Raw genomic sequence first — 27,766 nt, 5'->3', positions numbered from 1 at the left:
GCCAACTAGACCCCCGGCCCCATCTGCTGGGCCTGGCACCCTCAGGGAAGCCTGGCAGTGCCTGACCAGCCCCTGCCCAGACCCCTGAGGTGGTCTCCTGGGGAGAGAGCTTGGGGGATTCAAAGAGCCAGGACATGCCCTGAGGTGCCAGGCACAGGTGACAAATAAATGGGCCAAAGCACAGGTGTCTCGAGTGCCGCCACTGCGTTCTACACACCTTCCGGGACCCTCCCAGAGGAACCACGGGGTGAACTTGTCCCTTGGCCTGTGCCACACAGAGGTCGTGCGGGTCTAGCCCCAGGGCCCCTGCCTGGACATGTCCTCACCCAAAGACCCTCGTCATGTGGGTGGCCGGGGAGGGTTGGGGCTGTTGGGCGCTACAAGCACAGCCCAGATTCACAGGACCACGAGTGCAGAGGGGAGTAAACCACAGGGTGGGGGCGACCAAGGCTGCAGGTCTGTGGGTCGGACCCAGCACCCCGCCTGGGGTGGAACCCATAAGCCCCCGACAGCAGACTCCGGGGTTCCCACGGGGTATCCCCATGGAGCTCCACCACCGTAGGGAGCCCAGAGAACAACACTGAGGTTTCTCAGGCAGGGCCGCCAAGACCAGGGAGCCTGGCAGAGAGCTTCAGAGCACGAAGGCCTGACTGGTGAGCAGGTGGGTGCCCCCAGCCCCCAGCAGAGCCGTGTCCACTGTGCTGAGCAGTGCTGCCCTTGGTCCCCGAGCAATCCTCCTCCCCAAAAGAACCACCCGGTACCGGCTTCCCCGGAGCCCAGGACCTGGCACGGAGGGCGCCCCAGAAACTAGCCCAGCGTGTCACTTCCCTTTAATGCGAGTCACAGCCCCGGAGCCGCCCCAACCCCACAGCCCCAGCTTCTCCACGCTGCGCCGTCCCCACGCACAGGTGGGCGTGGACTCAGACGGGACGGAGACAAGGACGAGAACAAGGAAGCAGGCGGGTGCCGCCGCCGGTCCTGGCGCTTAGAACTGCTGGGCCAACAGCTCGCACAGCCGCTGGGAGACGCTCTCCTTGCTGGCACGCAGCGTGAGGCGGTAAACCTGCAAGGAACGTGGCCTCAGAGCTCAGCCCCACGCCGGCCCGCGGCTCAGCAGCACCAGCGCTACCTCCGGAGGAATGAGGCGGCTTAGCTCTGACCCGCAACTCCCTCCTGCTATGGCGCAGGAAGGGGAGGGAAATCCCAGGCCCACGGGCACAAGCAGGGCCCAGGAGGCTCAGACACTGCCCTGCAAGACAGCAGAGCTGCCCAACTCAGGACCCGACAGCGCGACCTGCAGGGCGGCTAAAGGGGCTGTATGGGGTGGTAACGGGTACGGCCAGCCCAGGCAGCCAGTTCCCGGAAGCAGACCTGGGCTTGCAGATTGGGCTCCAGACGCAGCAGGCAGCCAATCTGAGTGGTTCTGGTGTGGATGATCCCAGCTCCCACAAAATTAGCAGGATTGGGGTCGACCTCTTCAAGGAGTGCAGAGCCAAATCCGATAATCTGTGCAGAAAGACCAGCTCAGAAGTCGGATGGACGGGGCAGGGGCGAAGGCGCTGACCGTGCACAGGGCCAGGAGCGACCCCTCAGCACAGAGCCAGGAATAGCCCTGAGCACTGCCACGGGCAGTCAAAGCGCCCCCCCCACCCCCACCCCAAGACAAGAGTAACCAGAGGCCAGTAGAGACCCGCGAGAGCACCACGGGGGTGGGGAGGGGCCCGAGGCAGCACCGACCTTGGCTTTGGTGATCTCCGTGTCCATCGGGTGCTTGGCCTTGAAGATGTTCTGCACTTCCTGCTGAGGGCTGAGAGCAAGAGCAACGCAAAGCCCCTGTCGCCCAGGCTCCGGGCAGCTGGCTGTTCCCGCCTCCCGCGCCACAGGACAGGGTGTCCGCCTCACCTGCTCAGCTGCTTCCAACGCTGAAAGAAATCCTGAGAGGCCATTTCTGTGGGCTGGAAGAACTTGTTGAGTGTGATCGGCAGCTTAACGGACACGTTCTGCAAGGTGCCGCCATACCTGCGAGCAGAGATGGCGACAGTGGACATGGGCACCTGGAGCTTCAGTCTTGGGGGTCTGAGGGGGGTGGGGGGGTGGGAGGGGTGCTCCTGACTGATCCATTCAAGATCAAAGCAGAATGTTCTGAAAGACCAAGTCAGAAAGGACAGGAGACCGCTCTCAGAGCACAGCCTCGGGGGTCCGCCCTCCCCCCTGCACTCTCTGAAGGAAGGGAACTGAGCACAAAGACGACAGTGGGCCCATCCACACAGCCCAGCCCAGCCTGACCCGCCAGTCTGTGCCAGGGCCCTGTCCCACCTGAACTGGACGTTGAGGACGGGTGCCTCGGTGAAGTCGGATATACACTCAATGTTCACCACCTGCTGCACCTGCGCGCCCCCGTCCACGGTGGGATCCACGGGCTTGGTCTGCAGGCTCAGGTGTGCGGGAGTCAAGGTGGCCACGTCAGTGCCAGGCCCCACCCCAGGCCCAGCGTGAGGAACAGCCAGGAGCATGGGTTGTGTCCTTCCCAGACCGCAGGCTCTGAGGCACCCCCGGGTGCCTTCGTTCCCCAGTGCTCAAACTCCTGACCCAGCAGGCCAACACACAAGGTGCCTGGGGCAGAGGGGCCGCGGGGACCTAGCAGTAGCCCTGGAAGACTAAGCTAATGTCACAACAACGTTTCTAAGTGAAACAGAACGACTGTCTTAAGTGGCACCTGAAAATAGCACAAAGCACAGGCCCTGGTGAGCTGTGCCGAGTGAGCCAGGCGAGGACCCTCACCCAGTCAAGTGCCGCTGTGCCTCGCCCTGGGCTCCGGGAAGGTCTGAACCTCTGCCTTTGTGGGTCCGACATCAGCACATCTCCACATCTATTCGTCTGACTCAGCTGCCTGCATTCACTGCCCAGCTGCGTCTGGGCAGGAAAGTCCCTCGGGAACCACAAAAGCACCACCTCAGGGCCCTGCTGGGCACTGTGGCAGGGAGGCCGCAAACATTTCCTCTTCCTCCACTCAGGGGATACCCAGCCATGACTGGACCATGGCAGCTGGGAGTGAAGGTGACTTGGCCCCAGGGGACATGGGTGGCCTCCGGGGCGGAGCCTGTGATCCATACGCAGGACCCCAGGCATGTCCCCTGAACACTGCCAGATGTGGCCCCCAAACAAAACAAAAACTATCATCACACGAGAGCCAGACTCGGCAGGCCCGTGAGGACGGTGGCAGATGCAGCCCGCTGACCCCACCCAGCTCCAAACCCCCTCTCAGCAGACAGCGGCTTCCACCAAGGCCCCTGAGGGGAGGGGGCGATGGGGACAAGGATATTGGCCTGCAGCTCGTCGGAGCACAGCAGCGTGGGGCTGAAGTTGAAGAACTGCGTGGAGGTCTTGTTCCCGTAGAAGATGAGCATGCGGCCTGGAAGAAGCCCAGGGTGGTCTCACGCGCCGGACACGGGCTCAGCACCACAGCCCCTGTGGGCAGCCCCAGCCAGCACAGGGAGATGGCGCCAGCAGGCCCATGGCAGGCTGCAGCGGCATGACGCTGTCTGCGCCCAGAATCCAGACGACCCCCTAGTGCTCGCCCTCCGCGAGCCTCCCTTAGCAGCTCCAGGAGAGCTGGACACCCCAGCTTCCTGAGGTAGCTCCAGAGCAGGACAGTGACCCGAGTGGACGCCTGGCCCCACCCATCCCCTGCATCTGCAGGGACAGAAGTGCCACCCTCCAGGGCCACAGAGATCGGCCTCTGCCTCCGGCGTCAGGGGGAGCGTCTCCTTCCATTCTGGAAAAAACTCCCATAGCCTTTGTGTCTGAGCACCCAGTTCTGGGCCACACTGACATGGCCATCCCTCTGAATCCAGAACCTTCCCTCTTCCCCCGGGAGCCTCTGTCCCCAAAGACCCCCAGATGGCCCTGGCCTTCGTGTCTGCCTCGGCCTTCTGTAAGGAGCAGCACGGGCGGCGAGTGGCTCCCTGGTGCGCCAGCGCTGGGCGGCACACACGGGCTGCGTGTCGGCACTGAAGCCTGGCTCGGGCCTCGCCAGTGTCCTCCCGGCTCCTCCCACCGCACCCCGCGTCCCTTTGGATCAGGAGCAGCCATCTGGGCCGGGCCTCTCCCTGGGTGGTCCTCAGCTCCTGCCACCCCCACCCCCACCCCAGCAGAGCTCAGAAGCCCACCTGCTTGCCCACGCCACGCCCACTCCCTGCCTGCTGGCAGACTGGGTGCTGCCTCGTGGGACTTCGACGCGGAACCGGCCTGTGTCCCACATGCTCGCGGAGGAAATGACTCAACACGCCTCCCTCGTTTGTACGAAGAACTTCTATTCAGAAAGTCCACACGTACCTAAGTTCTGCCGGAACTCAGACTTCAGGCCGACCTGCAGCAGCTGGTTCTCAAACAACACGCCGTTGTTCTTGCAGACGAACCTGTGGGCCACCACGGGACAGCCATGCCGCTTGGGCGGGGGAAGGGCGCAGCGAGCATCGCAGCCAGGACGGAGGGCATGTGGCGGGAGGGGACAGAGGCGGGGAGGGGACGGCAATGGGAGGGGACATGGCAGTGGCGGGGGACAGGGGCAGGAGACAGTGGTGGGGCAGGGACAGCGCTGGCCTGTTTCCTCGCAGCGACCTGACTCCTTCAACTGGGTCCCAGTCAGGGGCCGAGTGGGGTGAGTCAGCAGTGCGAGGCTGCCGAAAGCAGGAGCACAGTCCAGCTCAAGCCCAGCCCGCGTGAGCACCAAGCCCACGCAGACACACCATGACTCACGGGCACTCAGACCAGAGGGAGAGGGGAGCTGAGGCAGAGAGACGAAGGCCAGGCTCTGCCGTCCTGGGAGTCCGGCGCGAGCGGCCAGGGACGCGGCAGGGAGCAGCAGCGGGGAGTCTTAGCGGCCCACCCTCGCCCCCGAGGAGCCTGGAGGAGTCCCCTTTGCCGAGCCCAGGGCCCCGCAGGCGAGGTGCTCTCAGTCTCAGGAGCCACGCCAAGAAGGCACCGGCACCCCCACCGACACCCACCCAGGACACCCACACCAGGGACCCCACCAAGGGCTCCTGGGGGGCTGCAGGCCGGAGCAGGCGGCCTTGGCAGGAAAGGCAGGACAAGAAAGGGCCCCAGCGAGAGGCACAGGCTGCCAGGAGCCAGCAGCCGCCGGCATGAGGGCGGACGCAGGGCATCCTCGGAGACCTGGGGCTCTGGGGCGCACCACACTGCCCAGGGCCACGCGACTACCAAGAGTCACCGAGCCTCAGCCAGGCCGCCACCCGGGAGGGGAACACAGCAGGTGACAGGCAGTGAGCCCCGAGTGCGGACACAGGTGACGGGTGACACTTGTCACACTCCAAGAACGCTTGTCCCCAGTACCTGGCAAAGTTGTCTTCGGAGCCAGGAGCGAGGGGTGCTGCCGTGGACGGTGAGTCTGAGAACACGTCCACCAGCAGCCCTCCTGCCGAGGTGGGGGGGGGCCCTGCAGGGGCAGAGGGCGCCCCCAGGCCCAGGAGGTCTGCAGACGGGGAAGGCGTGGACTGTGAGAGAGGAGAGGGCCTGTGAGACCAGCTCCAGGGACACACCCCCGCCCTGCTCCGTGCAGCCCTGCGGACTCTTGTACACGCAGGCAGGTGGAGGCACAGGCTGGGCGGTGGGAGGGGACAGCACACCCCTGCCCCCCACGACCCCCCCACGCCGGCCCCACCCCAGCTCGCTGAGCCCAGGAGCCGAGTGGCCAGGTGGCCACCAGGGGGTGCAGGCTGCAGGGAACAGGTGGGCACAGGCGGAGGGCGCGAGAGAACACGCACCGTGGCGCTGGCCACGGCCTGGCCGGGGTCCGGGCCCCCGTTGAGGTCGGCGCCACGCTCCCGCTTGCTCGCCTCCAGGCCGCCCACGGAGCTCCGGCCCTTCTTCCTCTTCAGCTTGGCCAGGATGGACGATTCCCGCTCTGGGAACGGTGGCATCTCCTCCAGCACTGTGGCCTGGAGAGGCCGCATGTCAGCGGGCACCAGGCAGGGGTGGGCGGGGCTGAGTGGGTGGGGCCTGGCAGGGGAGGGGCGGGGTCGACCGGAGCAGAAGACAGCCGGGAGGACGGACGGAAGGAGAGGGGGGAGGGCAGAGGGGACGACAGACGGGCGGGGCCGGAGCCGCGCGCACCAGGATGTCGGTGCTGGCCACAGTGCTGAGGCGCAGGTACTCCACCGCACGCTGCTGCAGCTCCACGTCGGCGTTGCGGAGCTGGCTGTCACTGCGCAACACGTCCTGGATGGTGGCCTTGACCTCCGGGAAGAGATTGACGAACTTGATGTAGGCGGACAGGAGGAGCGCCCGGCCAGGCACACTGCACAGGTGGAACTTGGAGTGCAGCAGGTGGAACTGAGTCAGGGGGCTGCGGGCAGAGCGGGAGAGACCCTCATCACCAGAGTCACATGCCTGCAGCCACCCATCAGTCCACAGACCTCCTTACCTCACCGCAGCCAGCCACGCCTCGCTCCCCAACCCCCCCACATACCAAATGACCACCACTGCCGCACCCCACAACCTGCCCGCGGCCACCCTGCAGCCGCCTGCAGCCGTCCCACGACGACCGCAGTTACCTCGCAGCCACGTTGAAGCCGCCCCACAGCCACTCCAGTCACCCCCCAGCCACCCACAGCCACACCAACAGCCACCTGCAGCTGCTCCACGGCTACCCTCGTCTCCCCAGACGCTCCACATTTGGCCCAGTGGCCCCCAGCCACCCGGAAGTCTCCTCACAGACGCCCCAGTCACCCCCCAGCCACCCCGTGGCTGCCTCAGCCACTGCGCGTGCTACAATGCCCACCTGTGGCCCAGGTCACACAGCCATCCCCAGCTCTCACCTGGATCTCGGGTCCCCGGCAATCAAGTTGCCGAACTCCCCCAGGATGTAGCCCCCCACTTTGACCAGGTTCTCGTGGCACGCTGGGGCCTGCAGAGCCTGTGGGGACAGAGGTGTGAGCCATCGGCGCGGCGGGCAGGCAGGCGGAGCCGGGGCGGGGAACCCACCTCGAACACGGTCTTGGCGGCGTAGCCCTGCACGTCGTCCCGGTTGGTGACGATCTGGATCACGCGGAACCACACCTCCTCGCTCACGTGGTCGCCGGCGATGCGGATGAGGTTGAGGATGGTGTCCACGTACCACGCGTAGTCCACAGCGTACTTCTCGGCCAGGATGGCCACCTTCAGCACCTGCGGGGACCCGACAGGGTGGGCGCTCAGGAAGTCCCCGCAGCGGCCCCTCCCGAGACCCCACGCGAAACAGGGTCAGGACCACATGGTGCAGCCCCCCGGACGCTTGCCAGGGCAGCTGGGTTGGTTGGTTTTTGGGACTTTTTGGGTGAGAGGCAGGGGCATCTCCAGTGGTGCTCGGGGCTTACTCCTGCCTCGGTGTTCCCAGCTCAGGACCGCTTCAAGCAGGGATCAGATACCCTACGCGGTGCCGGGGATCAAACCCAAGATCACCTTGTGTAAGGCAAGTGCCTTGCCCCATCCCGTCTCTCAGGCCTCTGACCACCTCTCCTGGACCACAGAGCTCCACACCACGCTGGAGCAGGCGACAGAGCCAGTCACCCGAGCAGTGACTCCGATGCCCCCACCGCAGCACTCACGATCTCCTCCCGGATGCAGTAGTCGGCTGCTTCCAGGTAGCTCAGCATCTCGGCCACAATCTGCTGCGCGTTGCTGCGATCACACATGGCGTAGAGCAGGTCCACGGCCCGCTGCCGCACGCTCACGTCCCGCTCGGTCTGCAGGGGAGGCACAGGGAGGCCATGGTGGGCCCTGTGTCCCAGACTCCGAGCTCAGGGCTGTCAGATGGAAGGGGAGCCCAGGCGGTGGCAGCCCCGAGCCCGCAGGCCACACATGCTGACCACAGGGCTCTAGCCGCCGCCCACAGCACCTGGGCAAAGGGGCATTTCCTTTGGCCAAGAGCAGGTTTCCTTTCAAAGCAGGACCGTGCAGTTCTCTTTCACGGTGACCTGTTTCACGGTTTGGGCCTGCTTGGGACCCCGCGGGCCAACAGGGATTGGCGTGCAGAGCACTTGCCTTGAGGGCATTGATGACCGTCTCAATGTGCGTCTTGACAGCCTCATGGGAGAACTCGGAGCTGGCCAGCGCACACATGCTCTCCAGCGCCAGGTAGCGCAGGTTGGTCTCACGGTGCTGCAAGAACTGGCCCAGCTGGTTACAGGCACGCACCAGCAGGTTGGGCTCGCTGCAGGGGGCAGAGGGGCATGGTGCCAGCCGGGCAGGGCGGCCAGGGGGCCACAGAACCGCCGCGCCCTTCCACAGCCGCCCACACCTCCCTTGGGAGAGTTCAGAGCTCCGAAACGTTCTGATAAGGCTGACGTCAGCAGAGACTGAAGGCCAGCTCCATGCAGACGGGCATCACCGAGCCCACTCACCACCCCCTCCCTCTGCGTGCCCGAGAGCAGCCTGCACCACCGCGGGAGCCCAATGTGGGCGGTCTCGGCACCGGCCCGGCCCCCGGAAAGAATGCTGGGAAATCGGGAGACCCCGGCCCACCTGTCATGGTGGATGACGAGGCTGATGGCCTCGAAGAGCACCGCGTTCTTGGCGTTGGAGTGCTGCACCTTCTTGGACTTGGGTGGCTCCTGGGCCTTGTTGAGGATCGTCTCCAGGCACTCAGTCAGGCGGCCTCGTGCTGCGGGGTCTTCTGGGCAAGAGATGCAGCCTCAGCACAGCGGCCGCCTGCCCAGCCCCACCGGCCCACTCTGCGCACTGTCAGCCACTGAGGGCACGACTGAGGGTCGGGAGAGCCCTGAATGTGGGCACCACACACCACCTCACAGGAGACACCACACTGGTGCACACCACACCCACATGCCACATGTGCCACCACAAGCACTCTACCATACATGAGCCACACCACACACGCCTCGTGCACATTACAGACCACCACACATACATACTATATACGTGCCACAGACATGCATGCACACACATGCCACCACACGAGCACATAAGACACATGTATCGTACTACATTTGCACAAACCATCAAATGCCACATCCTACCACACACAGCATCCCACAAGTCATCACATACAACTACATACATGTGCACACATCACCACACATGCACACACATCTGCACATGCCACATGCGCATACCATACAGGCACACACCACCAGACTTGCCACCATACATGCATAAGTCATGACACATGCACATACGTGTGTACACCACATACACATGCACACATGACCACACACATATACCGCATGCATGCACTACACACACATGCACACCACCATACACAGGACACATACACACATGCACACACACAAAACCGTGCTAAGTCAACATATTCATGTTATGAGTCACAGCATGACTGAGAAAGGCTGAGGGAAACGGAAACAAAACACTTTCCTCTGCCCCAGCTCTTAGCACAGCAAAGAAAGCGTCACGGGGCACCAAAGCGAGAAGATGCTCGGGGGCCTCCAGCCGAACCCAAAAGTCAGGCGTGAGGCCCGAGACGGCTCGAGCGCCACCACAGCTAGAGCCACACCAGGCTGGGCTGGACACATCAGGATCGGGCATCAGCAGGGCAGAGGAGAGGGGCAGCCGGGTCTGGTCTGGGCGGCCCCTGACCCGGGAGCCAGATTTGACAGAGAGCGAGCCAAGCCCCTTAGGGAGGGGAGACGGGGGGGGGGGGGGAGCCGCTGCTCCTCAGGGCTCAGGGCTGACACGGTGCTGGCCTTGCATGCAGCCGACCCAGGTTTGATCCCAGCATCCCACAGAGTCCCCCGAGCCCACCAGAAGTGAGTGCAGAACCGGAAATAACCCCTGAGCACTGCTGGGTGTGGCCCACACCTCCCCCAAAAGAGGCCCTGGACACAGAAAGTGGCACAAATGGTGAGTGACTGCAGGGACTGTGTTCAGAATGACCTTCATTCCAACACGAGGCCACGGCTATAGCGGTCTCTGGGGGCCAGCTGGGAGGCCCAACGCTCCCACACACGCGTGAGCGAGGAACCCTCTGTGGGCTCAGAGAGACGGTCCAGCAGGGAAGGCACTTGCCTCGTACAAGGCCACCCACGTTCAATTCCCTGGACCACAAGTAGTGCTCCAATCTCCACTAGGAGTGATCCCCGAGCAGAGTCAGGGGTGATCCCCAAGCACAGAGCCAGGGGTGAGCCCCGAGCAGAGTCAGGAGTGAGCTGTGAGCCCTGCCAGATGCGGCCCAAACACAAACACACAAAGCCCGACTCTCTGGCCCTTCCCTCGGGAGGCCCGTGTGGACGAACATACACTCTTCGGAACCTCCACACCTCGTCCACCTAGCGGCCCAGTGCGCACGCGGCGTGGCCAGAGGAGCTGGGCCTTACCTGGGGGCGGGTACGACTGCAGCAGCCGCAGCAGCTTCACCGAGAGCCAGGGCGCCGGAACAAAGTAGTACGTGTAGTCCTGGAGGTCCGTGGAGGCCGACGTGACGATCTGAGGGGGCAGGCGACCGTCACGGCAGGCCCAGCATGGCGGAAGCTCCCCGGACGCTTGCAGAGCAACACAAGTCCGGGGCTCCCAAGGGAGGGTACACAAGGCGCAGCCTGGTGCTGAGGGCAGCGCCCACCTGTGCCCGTGCCCGTCCGGGTGAGCCTGAGGGTATCCTGTGCCCATGTCCGTCATGTGTGGGCCCTGAGGGTGCCCGTGACCGTGTCCATCCAGGTGGCCCTGAGGGTGTCCATGCGCGTGTCCGTTGTGTGTGGACCCTGAGGATGTCCCGTGCCCGTGTCCGTCCGGGTGACCCTGAGGGTGCCTGTGCCCATGTCCGTCATGTGTGGGCCCTAAGGGTGCCCGTGACCGTGTCCGTCCGGGTGACCCTGAGGGTGCCTGTGCCCATGCCTGTCGTGTGTGGGCCCTGAGGGTGTCCCGTGCCTGTGTCCATCCAGGTGGGCCCTGAGGGTGTCCGTGCCCGTGTCCACCCGGGTGGGCCTTGAGGGTGCCCGTGCCCGTGTCTGTTGTATGTGGGCCCTTCAGGGGTGGGCCTTGCCTGGCCTGGGAACGGCTGTGCCATGTGTGCCTGTGAGGGTGGCCCTTACCCCCGGAACAGGCTCCTGACCCGGACTCGCACACTTTCCTCCCCAGGAGGGAGACTGGTGCCCACCTCACTCCATGGCGCGCACCCGCGTGGGCTCCGGGCCAGAGGGCACTGCCATCGCCCCAGCCTCTCCCGACCGACACTGGGCAGGAGCCGCCCCACCTTACAGCCAACAGTGCCAGAGCTTGGGAAGATTCTCTGGACAGCTCAGCAGTCCGGCATGGACACGCAGCTGCAAGACGGTCTGCCCCTCACACAGGGACAGGGACAAGAGTGGGCCCCAAGGTAGAGGGGACAGGCCTACACGGCAACATGACAGAAGTCGCAAACACTGGAGGGAAAGGAAGAATGCACAGGACTTCCTGCTGACAGAACCAAATACGGAGCGAGGACAGCAAATGTCACCCTGCGCGACTGAGCCCAGTCATGTGAGCGTTTCCTGAGCGTGTCAAGCCGGACGCGCTCGAGAAGCCTCTGGCGGAGCACTGAGTTCAAGCGTTTCCCAGTTAACATGGCACCAACAGGCGGGGGTCACACCCACCACCTGGCCCCCTGGCGCCGTGTAATCCCATCAGCGGCCAAGACTCAGAGACTATAAAATCCAGATCCCGGAACCGCGCGGCCGCGAATGCGACATCTTATCAAAACTTTTTTTTATGACATCTTATTGTCTTATTTCTACTTTGGACAAACTTGCAGGCTGTCGAATGTAGCCTGCCCACAGGGCAGAGTCTGGCAAACTCCCCGTGGCGTACCAAATATGCCAAATACCAGTAACAATGATGGGTCTCATTCTCCTAAAGAGCCGTGAATATAATCTCAGGGCTAGGATGAAAGAGACGTTACTGGGGCCTGCTCGAGGCAATCGACGATTAACAGGATGATGAAATGAAATGAAATGAAAACAGTGCCACGGACCTAAGTGTGCGCCCTCCCCATCTTTCTAGGTTCTCTGGTGGGGCCCCACGCAGTGCTCAGGTCTGAGCCTCCTTGCCATGCTCAGGCCTCTGCGTGTCACCAACTGACGAACTCTCCTGCGTGACAAGGGGCAGGGGCTCGGAACAGCAGCTTCCAGCTCAGCCAGGGCCAGCGAGGGGCCATGGGCACCACAGCGCCCATCACTGCTCCCGGAGAACTGTGTAAGCGTGAAGTCAGGCACACACACCAGCCCCTGAATCACCAGAGTGGGCAAGCTGACACCCCTCAGGGGCCCGGGAGTCAGAAAAGCATCGGAAAAGGAAACAGAGCTGGGAAGACCGAGGGACCCTCGACTCGGAAGTCTGCGACGTCACAGGGAGGGGAGGTGCTGGTGCGCAAACCTCCATGGCTGACAGGCAGCGCCATGAGCTCGGACCCGGGAGCAGCCTGACCAGCCCGACTCCCGAGGCCACGAGAAAGCCTGGGGCTGCAGAACAGGGACACAGTGCCACCTGGAGGTCACACGTGGAAGAGCGTGATGTGCGAGGACGTGGCAGCACAGACAAGCTGCGACCGTTAACAGCCAGTGCAGAAGGTGACGGACAGCCTAGTGTGGACACTCACAGTCCCCTCGAAGACCAGCCACAGCCCACACTAGCGCAAAGGGCCTCCACACAACAGGGATGGCAGGAGACTGGGACCAACGGGTCTTTCACGGAAGTAGCAGCCCCAAGGCCGACTGGCAGCTCCAGAAAAGACATCAAAGAACTGAGCAGAGGGTGGCAGGGGCGCCCCCAACACAGGCCGAGGGGCCGAGGGCAGCGGATATCCTGGCAACACCCAAGGCAGCACCTCCGCAGCCCCACGGACGCCAGGGTGGGGCACGGGAAATGCACGGGCAGCGTGACGACCTCGAAGCCGCGCACACATGCCCCTCCTGGGAAGGGACAGGTTGACGGCATCCGCCCGCCACGGGAAACCCGTGTCACAAGGAGAGAAGAGGAAAAGCCCGGTGCCACCCACGTTCCACAATGCGCAGCACAAAGGCCCAGGTCCGACAGTGCTGTGAGGGGCCAGTGAGCGGCGTGTGAGGTGAGGGGCGCATGAAGTGGGAGGCGAGTGTGAGGTGAGGCAAGAGTGTGAGATGACGTGAGGTAAAGTGAGGCAAGCGTGAGATGAGGTGAGGATGAGGTGACAAGACGTGGAGTGAGAAGATGTGAGGTGAAGCGAGCTAAGGAGACTGTGAGGCGAGCATGATGTGAGACAGATGTAAGGTAAGGTGAGTGACAGGGGGCCTAGAGTGAGGGGAGGTGAACGTGAGATGACGTGAGGCGAACGTAAGGCGAGCAGAACAAAATGAGGTGACATGAGACCAGGGTGAGGTGAGGGCGAGGCGAGTGTGATGAAACGAGGAGGCAACTACGAGGAGAGATGAGATAAGGAGAGGTCTGAGTTGAGTTTGACTGACACAAGTGTGAGGTGAAGGGAGTGTCACGTGAGGCCAAGTGTGAGGCGAGGTGAAACCAGCGTCACATGAGGTGAGACGACCGTGAAAACCCGTGTCAAAGATAAAATGCAGAGCCTGATGTCGGTCACAGTCCATACTGCTCAGCACAAAGGCCCGGTCCCGAATAGTGCGGAGGCCAGCGAGCATGAGGAGGGGAACATAAGATGATGAGATGAGGTATCAAATGAACCCAGTCTAAGGTGAGGTGAGACAGGCGTGACATGAGGTGAGGTGAAGTGAGGCAGGGTGACTGTGGCAAAGTGAGATGAGGTAAATGTGAAGAGAGATGAAGTGAGTGTGACATAAGGTGGGAGGGGAGGCAAGTGGGAGGTGAACATGAGGTGAGGTGAGTATGAAGCAAGGTGACTATGAGAACTGAGTGTGAGGTGAGATGAGGTGTGACAAGTGTGAAATGAAGTGCAGTGAGGTGACTGCAGTGAGGCAACTGTGAGGTAAGGTGACTGTGGAGTGAGATGAGAGTGGGAAATGAGATGAGGTAAGGTGAGATGAGTGTGAGGTGAGGCGAGTGTGAGGGGAGATGAGGTGAGGTAAGAGGTGAGCTGATGTGAATGTGAGATGAGGGGTAATGAAGTTACATGAGTGAGGTAGGTGAGTGGGGTGGAGTGTCAGGAAAGGAGAGTGTTAAGGTGAAGTGAGATGAGCGTGAGATGAGGCAAGTATAGGTGAGGCAAGTGCAAAGTGAGATGAAGTGAGTGTGAGGTATGGTGAGGCAACTATGAGGTTAGGTGACTGTGAGGTGAGTGGGAGGTGAGATAAGGTGAAGTGAATCAAGTGTGAAGTGAGGTGAGCATGAGTGAGGGTTAGTGTGAGGTGAGTGTAAAGTGAAGTGAATGTGAAGTGAGGCAAGTGTGAGGTCAGGCAGTTGTGAGTTGAGATGATTATGAGGTAAGGTGAGTGTAAAGTGAGGTAAGGCATATGTAAGGGAGGTAAAGTGAGTGTGAGGTGAGATGAGGAAAAATGAAGTGAGGTGAGGTTAGTGTAAGACTGAAGCGAGTGTGAAATGAGATAAGGTGAGGTGAGGTGAAGTGAGGTAAGGTAAGTGTGAGGTAAGATGCGATAAGTCAAGTGTGAGGTACTTGTGAAGGTAAATGTGAAGTGAGATGAACGTGAGGAGAGGCAAGTGTGAGATAAGCTGAGGAGAGGTTAGGCAAGTATAAAGTGAAGTGAGGGAAAATGAGGTGAGGAGTGTGAGGTGAGGTGAAGTAAGTTGAGTTACAGCAAGGTGAATGTGAAGTGAGTTGAGTATGAGGAGAGGTAAGAGATGAGATGAGATGCGATGAGGGGAGGTAATGTAATAGTGTAATGTAAATGTAGCTGTCAAGTATGATGTGAGGTGAAGTGAGACAAGTGAGGAGTGTAAACTGTGGCTGGCAAGTAGGAGCTCTCAATGATATGAGCTGAGTGTATGGCAAAAAAAGCAAGTGTGAGGTAAGTTACAGAGAGAATGAGAAGGAGAGTGTTAGGTAGGTGAAATGAGGCAAGTGTGATGTGAGCTGAGGTAAAGGGAGTGTGAGGTGAAGCAAGTTGTGAAGTGAGATGAGCTGATTCAAGTATGAGGTAAAGTGAGGTGAGATGAGTGTGAGGTGATGTAGGGTGTGGCAAGTGTGAGGTAAGGTGAATGTGAGACAAGGTGAGGTATGTCGAGTGTGAGGTGAGGCAAACTGAGGTGAGGTGAATTAAAGCAAGTATGAGATGAGACAAGTGTGAGGGGAGGTGAAGGTGAGATGAGAAAAGTGAGGTGAGCTGAGGCCAGCATGAAGAAAGTGAGGTGTGGTGAGGGTGAAGTGAGACAAGTTGAACATGAAGAAGCAGGCGTGAGGTGAATCAAGTGTAAGGCGAGGCAAGTGTGAAATGAGGTGAGGCGACGTGAGGTGAATATGAGTTGAGGTAAGTTTAAGATAAAATCAGGTGAGGTGCAGCAATTGTAAACTAAGGTGAGGTGAGGCAAGTGTTAGGTAAGTTATGAAGAGAGGCGAATATGAGTTGAGGTGAGGCTAGTGTGAAGTGAGGCAAGGCAAGACAAGAATGAGGTGAAACAAAGGTGAGGTAAGTGTGAAGTAGGTGAGACGAGTGTGAGGTGAGGCAAGAAATAAGGTAAGGTGAGATGAGGCGAGTGTAAAGTAAGGTGAAGTTAGGGGTGAGGTAAGGTGAGTTTGAGATGAGGCGAATGTGAAGTGAGGTGAATGTGAGGTGAGGTCAGGTGAGCAGATGTGAGGTAAAGTGAGGCAAGTGAGAGGTAAAATGAGAGTGAGGTGAGCGAGGTGGGTGAGTGAGGTAGAGAGGCAAGAGTGAGGTGAAGTGAGGTAACACAAGTTTGAGGTGAGGTGAGGTGAAGTTCGATGAGTGAGTAAGGTGAAGTTAGGTAAAAGATGAGACGAGGTGAGGCCTATTTGAAGTGAGGTGAATGTGAAGTTAAGTGAATGTGAGGTGAAGTGAGCAAGCGCAAGGTGAGGTGAGTTGAGTATGACGTAAGATAAGAGAGTGAAGTGAGTGTGAGGTGAGGAGAGGCAATAGTGTAGTGGAGTAAGTGTGGAGAGGCAATAGTGAGGTGGAGTGAGGTGAGGCAAATGTGACATGAGGCATGTTTGAAGTGAGGCAAATGTGAGGAGAGGTGAGATGAGGTGAGGTGAGGCAAGTGTGAGATGAGGGGAGGTTTGGTGAGTATGAGATGAGCAAGTATGAGTTAAGGTGAGGTTAGGGGTGAGGTGAGGGGAGTTTGAGGTAAGGCAAATGTGAGGTGAGATGAGTGTGAGGTGAGATGAGGAAAGTGTCACTGAAATGAGTATGAGGTGAGGAAAGGCAAGTGAGAGGTCAGTGTCATTTAAGGCTAGTGTGAGGTGATGTGTGTGAGGCAAGGGTGAGGTAAGAAAATGAGGTGCAGTGGAACAAATATAAGGTGAGGCAAGGAAAATGTGAGGTGAGGTGAGGCTAGTGTGATGTGAGGTGAGGGGAGTGAGTTGAAGTGATGTGAGGTGAGGTTTGTGTGTTTTTGTATGAAGGGTGGGGTGAGGTGAGGTGAGTGTGAGGTGAGTGTAAGGTGAGATGATGTCAGGTAAGGGGAGCGTTAAGTGATTATGGTATAAGGTGAGTGTGAAGTCAGGTGAGGTGTGAGGTAAGTGTTATGTGATGCATGGATAGTGAGGTGTTAGGTAAGTGTGAGGTAAGGTGAATGTAAGGTGAGATGAGTGTGAGGTGAGGCAAGTGTGAGGTGAGGCAAGTATGAGGTGAGGTGGTGTGGTGAGGCAAGGCAATTTTGAGATAAGATGACATAGGTGGAGTATAGTTAAGGTGAAGATGAGACAAACGTGTACTCCCAACCTGGCATCCCAGCGTAGCCCTGTACACTCAAGCAGAGTGACGACTTAGAACAGGAAGGATGCAGTGTGGGCACTACCCTGACGCCCCAAATATATCCCAGCGTGTTCTTGCCGAGCTCCTACTGTTCTGGCTCCCTTGACTGACACGAAAATTCTCAAAGAATCCTGCTACACCCAGAGAAGCCTAGTGCCACCAGGTGGAACCTCTAGACCAGCAAACAGCAGACGTTCCCCCAGGGGAGGCTCCCCAGGGCCTGCAGGACTCACCCTGCTCAGTCTGGAGACAGCCAAAGACACAGATGTGCGGAACTCCTCGGGGTTCTTCTGTGCCAGGGTGGTGATGAGGCTGGTGGCAGCAGTCACCACACCCTGAAAGACACGGCAGTGACACTCAGGGTTGTGGAAGCAAGGTGAACTTGAGGGCCCCGGGGACTTAGCGGGACTGGGGACCCCTGGGACACAGGGAGACTTGGGGTCCCCTGGGGACAGAGACTTGGGGTCCTCTGGAGCATTTGGCCCGCAGCACCTGCCCGTTCCTCCCCTGAGCTGCTGAGGATTCAGCCCCCTGAGCCCCAGTGTGCCCTGTGCCACTCTCTCCTGCTCTCAGGAACGCACTCACTTGCTCACTCTGAGGGCAAAGCAAGGCCAGCATGTGAGGCCTGGCCGAGGAGGAGAGCCTGGGGCCGGGGCCCGCAGGTGCTTGGGGTGCGGGGGCAGGGCTACGGAGGAGAGGGCCGAGGGTAGTGGGTGGGCAGGGCTGGGTCCGGGGTCGGCACCTCACCAGGTGCTGGTCATTGAGCAGATGCACCACGCGGGAGGTCCAGTCGCCCATGGGCACCAGGTCCGGAGATGTGCGGTACAGGCGCAGCAGGCACAAGGCTGCGCTCTGCTTCACGCTGTCCATGGTGTCCCTGAAACGCAGACACTCAGACAGCAGGCCACAGAGCCCCACAGACAGCAGGCGACCGCGGAGATGAGTCCATGCAGGACAAAGCAGGCAGCAGCCCCCCGCCCACCACCAGCAGCGGCCGAGGCTGGGTGTGTGTTCGGCCAGGTGGGGTCAGACGAGCTGGGGGTGCCATGCGGTCAGCAGGAGTCTGCTCCCCAACTCAGCACTCCCCAGACTCTGGGATGGGCTGGGACCCCGTGTTCTCGGGAGCGATGCCGGTGGAGCGAGGCGCGGGGGTGGGGATTTGGTCTCCTGCACAGTGGAGGAGCCCGTGACGGGGGCGGAGGGGGCGGACCTTGGCTCCTCATCATTCCCACCTGACAGTCACCAAAAAAGACACATTTTCAAGGACCCGGGCACACACCCCGCTACCAGAATTTTGGGGATCTCCCCAGCAAAGGCTTCGCCCATCTCGCGGCTGCCCACGTTGGCGATGCAGTGCAGGGCCAGACCCATGAAGGTGGGGTTGCGGCTGGCCAGGTCGTTCTTGATGGCGTTGTTGATGAGGCGGATGAGCTCGGAGTTGGAGTTGACCAGCACGGAGATGAACAGGTAGCCCTGGGCCGGGACGGGCAGAGGGGCACGACAAGCTCGTCAGGAGACAGAGTGGCGACCTGAGGAGAGGCGGGTCTACGCCGCCAGGGAGCGCTTGAACGGCCGCCTGCGGGCAGACACCAGGATCTGTCCCCAGTGCCCCCTCCCGAGGACAGGGCTGAATAAGGACGGGGCGAGCCGGGGCTGGCGGTGGCCTTCCCCAGAGGAGGCAGCGCTGGGGGGCTGGAGAGGGTGACATGCACGTGGGGAGGGGCCACTGCAGGAAGGGCTGCTCGGGGCACAGCTGGGGACATGCTCTGTGCGGAGCGCCAGAGGCCAGCACCAGCGTGCGGCACCTACAATCTGCTTCTCGCTGTATCTGTTGGAGCTCAGCAGGTTGACAGCCTCCATGTGCCCGAAGTCGATGTCGTGGCCCAGAAGGAAGATGAAGAGCAACTTGCACACGTACTTTTTCTTGCTGTAGCCATCGAGAGCCTTGTCTCCTGTGAGGAAGCAGGGGTCATCGGCACGGACTCGGTGTGTGCCAGTCGGCGACAACCCACCGCGGCCACTCGGGCCTCCAAACGCGGCTCCACTTGCACAGGAGGAAGCGGGCACAGCTGCCCCCAGCATACCCCAGGCCCCTGCCACGGCTCCATGGCCACAGCCCCCTGCCTCGGCCCCACTCCCACTGCCCCACTGTCACAGCCCAACTGACATGGCCTGGGGCTGCCCGCCTCAGACCCACGTCCGCTGCCATGACGCAGCATGTTCTGGAACATGAGCAGAGGCCCACATGCCTGTCTGCATGGTAAAGCCACACGTGCAGGGACCCAACCCAAGAGTCCCAAACCAGCCACTGCCAGCACAGCAGCACCAGGGAAGGACACTGCGGTCCCCTCCTGCCACCAGCAGCCTCCACGCTCAGATGAGGGGATCCCCAGGGTGAGGGGGACAGGGCTTGGACACGGGACAGAGGCCGCAGTGCACATGGGGGCCTGCACACGGCTCCCGTCTTGAACGGGGTTCCGAGCAGTCTGAGGCCCTGCCGGGCACATGCAGGAGACATGTCTCCTCCACTCTGAGCCCAGAGACCTGCACACTTACTCACGCACACTCGTTCACTCATTCTCCCACTCATTCATTCTCTCTCGGTCACTCAGTCCTTTCTCGGTCGCTTACTCGCTCACTCATTCATTCTCACTCTCATTCACTCGCTCACTCATTCTCTCCTTCAGTTATTTATTCTCTCAGTCACTGTCAGTTACTCATTCACTCACTTGCTCTCTCATTCTCACTCTCACTCACTCATTCATTCACTCACTCTCACTTTCTCTTTTTCTTTTTGCTTTTTGGGTCACACCCGGCGATGCACAGGAGTTACTCCTGGCTCTGTACTCAGGAATCACACTTGGCGGTGCTGGGGGACCATATGGGATGCTGGGAATCGAACCTGGGTCGGCCGTGTGCAAAGCAAATGCCCTACCCGAATGCCATAGCTCCAGCCCCATTTCTCACTTTCTCATTCTCTACAGCTCACTCATTTATTCTCACTCCTGTTCACACTCAGTCGCTCTCATTCGCTCACCCTGTCACGCACCTTCGCCCTCGCTTGCTCACGACTCAGTGACTCATCCTCACTCTCTCTGTCCCTCTGCTGCTGCACGCTGCTCCTGCACACTCGCCGCCACTGTGGTGACGCACACTTACGTGGCCGCGTCCTGTCCCGGGGGCGGCAGGCACCACCGGGGCTCCCCGTTCCCCACCAGCAGGTCCCTCCCGAGGCCCTGCAGCCCAGCCCCCGCCTGACCCCGCGCCACAGAACAGGGCACTCTGGCCCCCGCTCGGTCTGAGGCCTGCTCCCGAGTCACCCGGCCCCGGCAGCCCGGGCCTGCCCTAGCACCAGAAGCTTATACCGTGTGCCCACGGCTCCCGCTACCGACACCAGCCCAACTCCCCCATGCCGGTACGCCAGGGTCTGGCCTCCAGGGACCCCGGTGTCCCCGAGGGCCTGTGGCAAGGACAGAGCTACATCCCCACTGACAGGCACTGCCCGACCCACATGGCCATGCTCCAGCTGGACACCAAGACCCTCCCGAGCCCCAGACCTGCACAGGGCACAGGGCCCCTCCCTTGGGCACCAAGTGGCCCTGCTCCTGGCACCGCTGTGGCCCTCCAAAGGAAAAAGGTCACTGGAGATGGCAACGGACATGTGCCTGTGGGCACTCAGCTGGCCCCAACACAGAAGAAAATTAAAGTATAAAACAAAAAACAAAAATGAACGAGTGAGCAAGCTAAACGCTACCGGGGTCACAGCAGCAACTACCCAGAGCCTCACTGGGGTGAAGGGAGAAAGGGAGGGGGCAAGCATGCCACCACCCGGGGACAGACGGCGGCCGGCAGGGAGAAGCGCTTACCTTTAAACTTGGATCTGATATTGGCCAGCTCTTTGTTTATTCTCTTTATTTCTGCCTCTTTACTTTTACCTGGAAAGACACACAGCACAAGCCCATGTCCTTCTGCCACCGACTCCCCGAGACCCCCGCCTCCCCACCCTGGCATCCAGTACCACCCCTGCCCCCCGCCAGCACGAGGCAGGCACGGGCTCACAGCTCCCCTGCACAGACCCCCCCCGCAAGGCCCCCCGCTCCCAACTCGAGGGACCACGGGACTCGCTCGCTCCACAATCAGGAAACAAAGATCCATTTTCTGCGTGTGGTGCTCTGACAGCCCCACCCCACGCTGTGCTGAACCCCCGGGATGTGGTGGCACTGAGCGTCTGTGTCTGCCAGGGACCCAGCCACAGGACAGGAGGCCGGGGCAGGGGCAGGGCGGCGAGCTGGACACCCCTTTCCGTTTTGCGGAGTCAAGGAAGGGCTGGAGAGACAGCACAGCAGGGAGGGTGCTTGCCTTGCATGCGGCCAACCCAGGTTCTATTTCTAGCCCGGGTTCTACTTCTATTTCACATAGGGTCCCCTGAGCCGTACCAGAAGTGATCCCTGAGCACAGAGCCAGGAGCAAGCCCTGAGCACCACTGGTGTGGCCCAAAGACCAAACAAAAAAAACAAAAGAAGAGGGAAAAAGGAAGAGGAAGGGGGAAGAAGGGGGGGAGAGGGGAGGGAGGGGGAGGACACTGCAGGCGCCCAGCAGAAAGGGGTGTTCCCCCCACTCTGCCCTGTGGGAAGCACCTTGGTGCCCCGGGCACACCTGCCCTGCTGCCTCCCGACAGCAAAGCCAGGGTGAACCACTTAGAAGCAGAATGTGGGGTCACGTCACGCCTGCACTGAAAAGCTCCAGGGATACCAGCAGGACCCCACGAGCTGCTCTCGGCACCTCCAGCAGCCCCGGCCCACACGTGCCACCACTGCCAGCTGTCCACGTGATGCGCAGCTCACACAGCCCTGGCCCACACATGCCACATTGCCATGTGTCCATGTGACGCTCAGCTCACATGGCCCCGGCCCACACAGGCCACACTGCCAGTGTCCACAGGGCCCGCAGCTCACACGGCCCCACTGGGCTGGGGGGCAGAGAACAGGCCCTGTTGTGGGCCTCTCCCCACTCTGCATAGAGCCAGAACACATGGACAAGTGGTAGTGTTGAGCACACACATGCCAGCGTGAGTATGTCCACATATGGTGATGCACATGTGCCTGTGTGCACCTGTGTGCGCCTGTGAGTTCCTTATGTGCCTATAAAAGCTTATGTGTGCCTGTGTGTGCACATATGGTGGTGCACGTGCACCTTGTGAGCCTGAGTATGTGTTAGCGCTTGTGTGCACGTACACATATGGTGGAGCATGTGTGCCTGCATGCAAGCCTGTGTGCCTGTGTGTGTACATGCGAGTGCCTTGTGCACCTTTGTGTGCCTGTGTCTGTGCATGCTTATGTGTGCGCGTGTGCATGCCTGTGTGACTGTGTGCCCATATGTGCCTGTGCACAAGCGCCTGTGTGTGCATCTGTGTGTGCCTGTTCGAGCCTGTCTGTGTCTATGTGAGCCTGTTTGCTCGGGTGTGCACCTGTGTGTGCGTGTGTACACACCTGTGAACTTGTGTGTTTGTGTGCCTGTGTGTGCGCGCGCCTGTGAGCCTGTGTGTCTGTATGAACCTGTGTGTCTGTGTTAGCCTGTGTGTGCACACCTGTGAGCTGTGTGTCTGTCTGTGTGCACCTGTGAGCCTGTGTGTGTGCCTGTGAGCCTGTGTGCACATCGGTGTGTGCCTGTGAGCCTGTGAGTGTCTCTGTGTGCCTGTGTGTGTGTGTGTGCGCCTGTGTCTTGCATTCTCACTTGTGTGTTGTATCTACGCTGTACGAGTATGTGCCCGTGTCTTTCATCATACAAGTCAAGCCCGCTGCTGGGGTGTGTGCTGGGTGAGCTGGCACAATGCCCAACCGGCAGCCTCCTTCTGAGTTCACTGTGTGGACATCTGCTTGGGCGACAGTGCCAGAGATCAGAGACCCGGAGACGGGCACTGCCACCTCCACACACAGCTGCTCCTGAGCCACCACCCCGCCCAGGACAGGCTCCACCTCTGCCCGCTACAGGCTGACTCAAAGCACCAAGTGTCCACGCCGAACACAGCAGCCCCCAGCCGCAGGCAGAGAGGCACCTGCACCCCTCGCCCTGTGTCCCCGCTCAGCACCCGGGAGGCTGCAGCGTGGCCGACGAGGCGCCCACACGGCAGAGCGCCGGCAAGCCCTGGACAGACGCTGGCAGAGCTGACAGTGACGCCCCCATTCTTCCACAGCCCAGCCCCGCCCAGCAAAAGCAGCTGATGACAGACCCCGCGGGCCGGGCGGTGCCAACAGAACCCACCGCCACGCCCCAGGGACCCAGCATTGCTCCTCGTGTGGTTCCAACTCCGCATGCCTGCGAGACAGTTGCAGGTCCCCATGATGGACATCAGGGTGGCCCCAAAAGAGCAGCCACCAGTCCCTGGGGTCCTTGGGCCTCAGTTCCCTGAGACATGAGCCCCGGGGTGCGGTGAGACTCAGAGAAGGCCCAGCATAGGACAGAAGCCCCGAGCGGGTGTGCCCGCGGGCCCATCCAGGGCCGTCTGAGGCTGGGACACCCGAGTGCAGGGCTGCATGGGGGTGACCCGCTTGGTGCATGGGGGGACAGTGACCTGCTCACACCAAGGCCGTCTCCCCACCACTGCCGTCAGGGACCACTTCCTGGCCACGGAGCCTGCAGCCACTCCCTCCCACTGCCAGGAGACAGGGCCACAGGCCGCGCCCCCTCCTCGTCCCCTCCCCGACTCCGTCTGGGCTGCAGCAGAGCTGGGGGCCCATGCATAAAGGTGGCAGCGCACACGCTCAGCGTGGGCAGCCTGACATGGCCCTAGCACGGCCAGACATGGTGCCTAGGATCTCAGGAAAGCGAGGGGCCAAACAAAAGATAGCACAGCAGGTGCTGGCCTCACCTTCGGCCGCCCCAGTTCGATCCCTGGCACCCCATGAGGTCCCCTGAGCCCACGAGGACTGAGCCTGAGGGCAGAGCCAGGAGTTGGCCCTTGGCACTGCCGGGTGGGGCCCAAACACAAATCAAGTGAGGCTGCCCCGTCCTGCCAACCAGGAGCAGCCACCAGGACACCCTGCCGCTCCCTGGAACCCCCGCAACTTCCCTGCCTGCCCGCTGCCCCCTGCATGCCCAGCAAGGCAGCAGTTCCCAAAGGTTCTGCAGAGGCCGGGGTCCACACACAGCTCTGCCAGGATGGTGGTACTTGGCGGGCACCCGCCTGCTTACACAGATGGGGGAGCGCAGAGAAACCGGCCAGCAGGCTGCATCTCCACTGCGGAGCCCAGAGTCCAGGCCCCCCAGAGCAGCTTCCACTTGGCTGGGCTCAGACGGGTGGGCCTGGCGCACCCACAGAGGACACAAGCTCCGTCCACCTGGTTCTTCACTCTGGACACCCCAGGTCCACACTGGACTCGGGCTCCCAGGTCTCACGACTCTCAGGCTCCCAACACTTCTCAGCATGTCTGGAGCTTTGGGCAGGGCTCTGGTGAGCTAAACCGTTCACGGGACAGCCACCAGCCAAGGCCCGTGCGCCCGAGTGCCCAGTGCCAAAGGGCAGCCGCAGGGGTTGGGACCCTGGAGGCCCCGCAGCCACGGACTCCCCCATCCAGCTCCACCCCTGGCCCTAAGAAACTCTAATTCCTGCACATGCACGTGCATATACTCACACTCACACATGCACACGCACAGACAAGTGCACGCTGGCACACACCGTCAGGGGATCACGTGCTGCTGGGGACAGAACCCGGACCCAGGCCCGAAAGGAGCCCTCAGCCCAGCACAGCAGCCGGCAGCAGCATCAACCCCCCTCTCCTCCAGCTCGGGGTCCCCCGCGCCCTCTGCCCCACTTCTGGAATCAGCGGCCGCGGGAGGAAGCGGAGGAAGTGCCTTTCCCCAGTCAGCATCTCACAGGCGGCAGGAGGAAGCGGCAGGAAGCGCCTTCCCCAGTCAGCACCTTCCCGATGGACGCGCAGTCAGCACTGGCGAAAGGCGTTTTCCTGGGGTGGGCTGGGAGCCAGGCCTCCTGCAGCGGCAGGCCCTGGCCGAGTCAGGAGTGGAGACGGGCCGGACCCCGAGCCCCAGGGCCCTGCTGAGACCAGCCCCGAGCACCAGGCGGCTGCAACCCCAAAACCAAAATAGCAAAGAGCAAATCAAAAGCGGCAAAGGACAGACAGAGCCGGACGTGCTCCCACAAGCACCCCCAGGCTTCACCGTCACGCCGAAGCTCCCGCTGATCTCCGTCTGCAGATGCAGCCCCTGCACATCCCCTTCCGACTCGGGGTCACTGCGATTCCGTGAGCCAGACATGGGTGGGCCCCCACATCCTGGCTCTGCACTCAGGGGTCACTCCTGGCGGGCTCGGGGTGCCCAGGGCTGAGCCCGGGTCAGCGGCAGGCAGGGCAGACGCCTCACCCGCTGGACTGTCCCTCCAGCCCCAACCAGTGGTTTTCAACCTCGGAGACGTTCCAACGTGATTCACGGCGCCGCCTCACTTCCACAGACAGCAGACGCTGCCGCCCCCTCCCCGGCCCCCACGGCACCTGCAGCAGAGCCACATGACGGCTGTCTCCGAGGACGCCAGCCGGGGGGCAGGGCAGGTGTGGCCCAGCCCGCACGGCGAATGACACCCCTGTGCTCCGGGGCCCGCCCACAATCCACTCTGGGGGACCCCCACTGCAACGCCCGGATGACCCCAGTCTGTCAGCAGCACCGGCACCAGAGACAGCTCGGCTGGTTCTGCCCGGGTGACCCGAGGCCAAGCTGCTGGCGCGGGGCACGCACCCTGAGAGGAAGGGGCTCAGCAGGGTGGGCATGGGGACCTCAGGCTGCACCTGCCCTCCCGGAGGTGCTGGTCCCCGAGAAGCCGGCTACCGCGAGGGGCTCTGCAGGACCCGGGAGCCTGCACAGGTGCCAGGGAGCAGCTCCAGCTCACCCCGAGACCCACCGCAGAGTAGCTCGGGGCGGGACTGACCAGAAGCACCGGGACAGCTCCAGGAGAGGTGCCCCAGGAAGTGACCCCCAGAGCCGCCTCTGCACTGGCCACGGTGCTCAGTAGGTTCCACTTGGGGGACCACGGCCACACATGCCAGGGTCTAAACACTCAAGCACACACGAATGCATGCACATGTGCGCGCGCACACACACGCACACACATGCATACATGCACACACGTGCATACACACACGTGGCCGCGCCCCCAGCACAAGGACGGCCGGCACCCCTGTCCTGCAGCAGGTGACCAGGCCCAGGAGAACCGCCCGTTCCGTTCCCAGACAGCAGCACCCACCCCCGGCCTCACGGCGCCTCCCGCCGACTGGACACTCCCTGCCGGAGCAAAGGGGCAGGAGAGGAGGGCACTGAACCCGGGAATGCTGAGCGGGAGGGCGGGGCTGGCGGCCAGGCCGGAGGGAGGTGGCTGGAGCGGCAGAGGTGAGGGCGCGCTTCAGTGCACACGCGGGCAGAGGCCACGTCCAGGCGGTCAGCCCGCTTCTTTCCGAGCCCAGAGGAGCCAAAGGGGTCTCTGCCCGCCCCGCCCCGCCCCGCCCGGCCCGTGGGGTCCTCGTGGCCGGCCACAGGCCGGGAATCCACGCGGGTGAAAAGCGCCAAGGCTGCTGGGCAGGTGACGCGGAACGGACACAGCTGGGCACGAGGGGCCCCACGCAGAGCTCAGCCCTGCCCGCCAGCGCGGGCACCAGCCCCCGGAGGCCACACGGACGCCCCTGGCCCCTGCCCCGCAGCCCCGGAGCCCAGAGCGGAGACCCCCACCCGCACGCGGGACTGACACTGCGCCTGCAGCCCGCGCCCCCGAGCTGTGCGCCCACCTGGCCCCTACCCCCCAGTCTCTGCACCCCTGGGTCGCGCCCTGCGAGCTGCAGCCCTGCAGCCCTACGCTCTGCCCGAGCCCCCTACCCTGCGTCCCCGCGCCTCAGCCCTGCGCGCCGCGGCTCTGCGCGCCCCCCACACCTCAGCCCTGCACCCCCGGCCAGCGCCCTACCCCCACCTCAGCCTGTGCCCGAAAACCCCCCTGCACCTCAGCCCTGCGCCCCTGGCCCGCAACCCCACACCTCAGCCCTGCGCCCCCCCACCTCAGCTCTCTACACCCCAGCGACCCCCGCACCTCAGCCCTGCGCGACCCCCCCACTGCCCTGCACCTCAGCCCTGCGCCCTTGGCCTGCACCCTGCGCCCCCCGCCCCTCAGCCCTGCGCCACCCCCCGCTCTGCGCCTCAGCCCTGCGCTCCCCTCAGCTCATTCCTGCGCCCCCCCCATGGCCCGCGCCCCCTGCGCCTCAGCCCTGCGCGCCCCGGCTCTGCTCGCCCCCCACACCTCAGCCCTGCAGCCCCGGCCAGCGCCCTACCCCGCACCTCAGCCCTGTGCCCCTGAGACCCCCCCCGCACCTCAGCCCTGCGCCCCCCACACCTCAGCCCTGCACCCCCGGCCAGCGCCCTACCACCTCAGCCCTGTGCCCCTGAGACCCCCCCCGTACCTCAGCCCTGCGCCCCCCCCACCTCAGCTCTCTACACCCGGGCGACCCCCGCACCTCAGCCCTGCGCGACCCCCCCACCGCCCCGCACCTCAGCCCCGCGCCCTTGGCCCGCAGCCTGCGCCCCCCGCGCCTCAGCCCCGCGCCCCCCGGCCGCGCCGCTCACAGTTGCGGATGTCCGAGATGAAGACCGCCAGGCCCCGCATCCCGTCCCCCTTCGACACGGCCGGCATCTTCGGGCCCCGGGGAGCGGCCGCGGCGGGCGCGCCGGGCAGGAGGGACGCGGGGGGCGCGCGTCGCCGTCGCCGCCGCCGCCCAGGAGCCGCCTCAGCCCGAGCGGCCGCCGCGCACGCGCACGCACGCACGCTCGCCGCCGCGCACGCGCACGCAGGCGCGGGCGCGGGTCCCGGCGGCGGCGCGGGGGCGCGCGTCGAGGGGCGGCGGCGCGGGCGCCCCCTGGAGGCCGCC

The 27,766-nt window shown here is 62.4% G+C and overlaps 1 protein-coding gene across 2 annotated transcripts; it reads right to left on the bottom strand.

Annotated features, from left to right (window-relative positions):
* Positions 1 to 907: 907 nt before the first annotated feature.
* Positions 908 to 27,648, bottom strand: AP2A2 (adaptor related protein complex 2 subunit alpha 2). Of its 2 annotated transcripts, none has more exons than XM_056131899.1 (22): positions 27,465 to 27,648; positions 20,720 to 20,788; positions 18,663 to 18,805; positions 18,133 to 18,326; positions 17,601 to 17,730; positions 17,087 to 17,188; positions 10,347 to 10,455; positions 8,521 to 8,671; positions 8,041 to 8,209; positions 7,605 to 7,742; positions 7,003 to 7,185; positions 6,837 to 6,934; positions 6,133 to 6,364; positions 5,784 to 5,957; positions 5,353 to 5,513; positions 4,336 to 4,418; positions 3,323 to 3,412; positions 2,317 to 2,440; positions 1,903 to 2,019; positions 1,738 to 1,807; positions 1,372 to 1,506; positions 908 to 1,063 (listed from the first exon to the last, which is right to left on the bottom strand). In XM_056131899.1, exons 1-22 carry the CDS (start codon positions 27,529 to 27,531, stop codon positions 986 to 988), a joined length of 2,817 nt encoding a protein of 938 aa, XP_055987874.1. In that variant the 5' UTR covers positions 27,532 to 27,648; the 3' UTR covers positions 908 to 985. The 2 variants fall into 2 exon arrangements, with proteins under 2 accessions (XP_055987874.1, XP_055987875.1); XM_056131900.1 differs by having other exon boundaries at positions 8,521 to 8,668.
* Positions 27,649 to 27,766: the final 118 nt, after the last annotated feature.

Source organism: Sorex fumeus, unplaced genomic scaffold (assembly GCF_029834395.1).
Source record: "Sorex fumeus unplaced genomic scaffold, SorFum_2.1 ptg000093l, whole genome shotgun sequence".
Taxonomy (NCBI): Eukaryota; Metazoa; Chordata; class Mammalia; order Eulipotyphla; family Soricidae; genus Sorex; species Sorex fumeus.
Note: the sequence above shows the minus strand (reverse complement) of the source record. Positions and strands in the feature narration are given on the sequence as shown.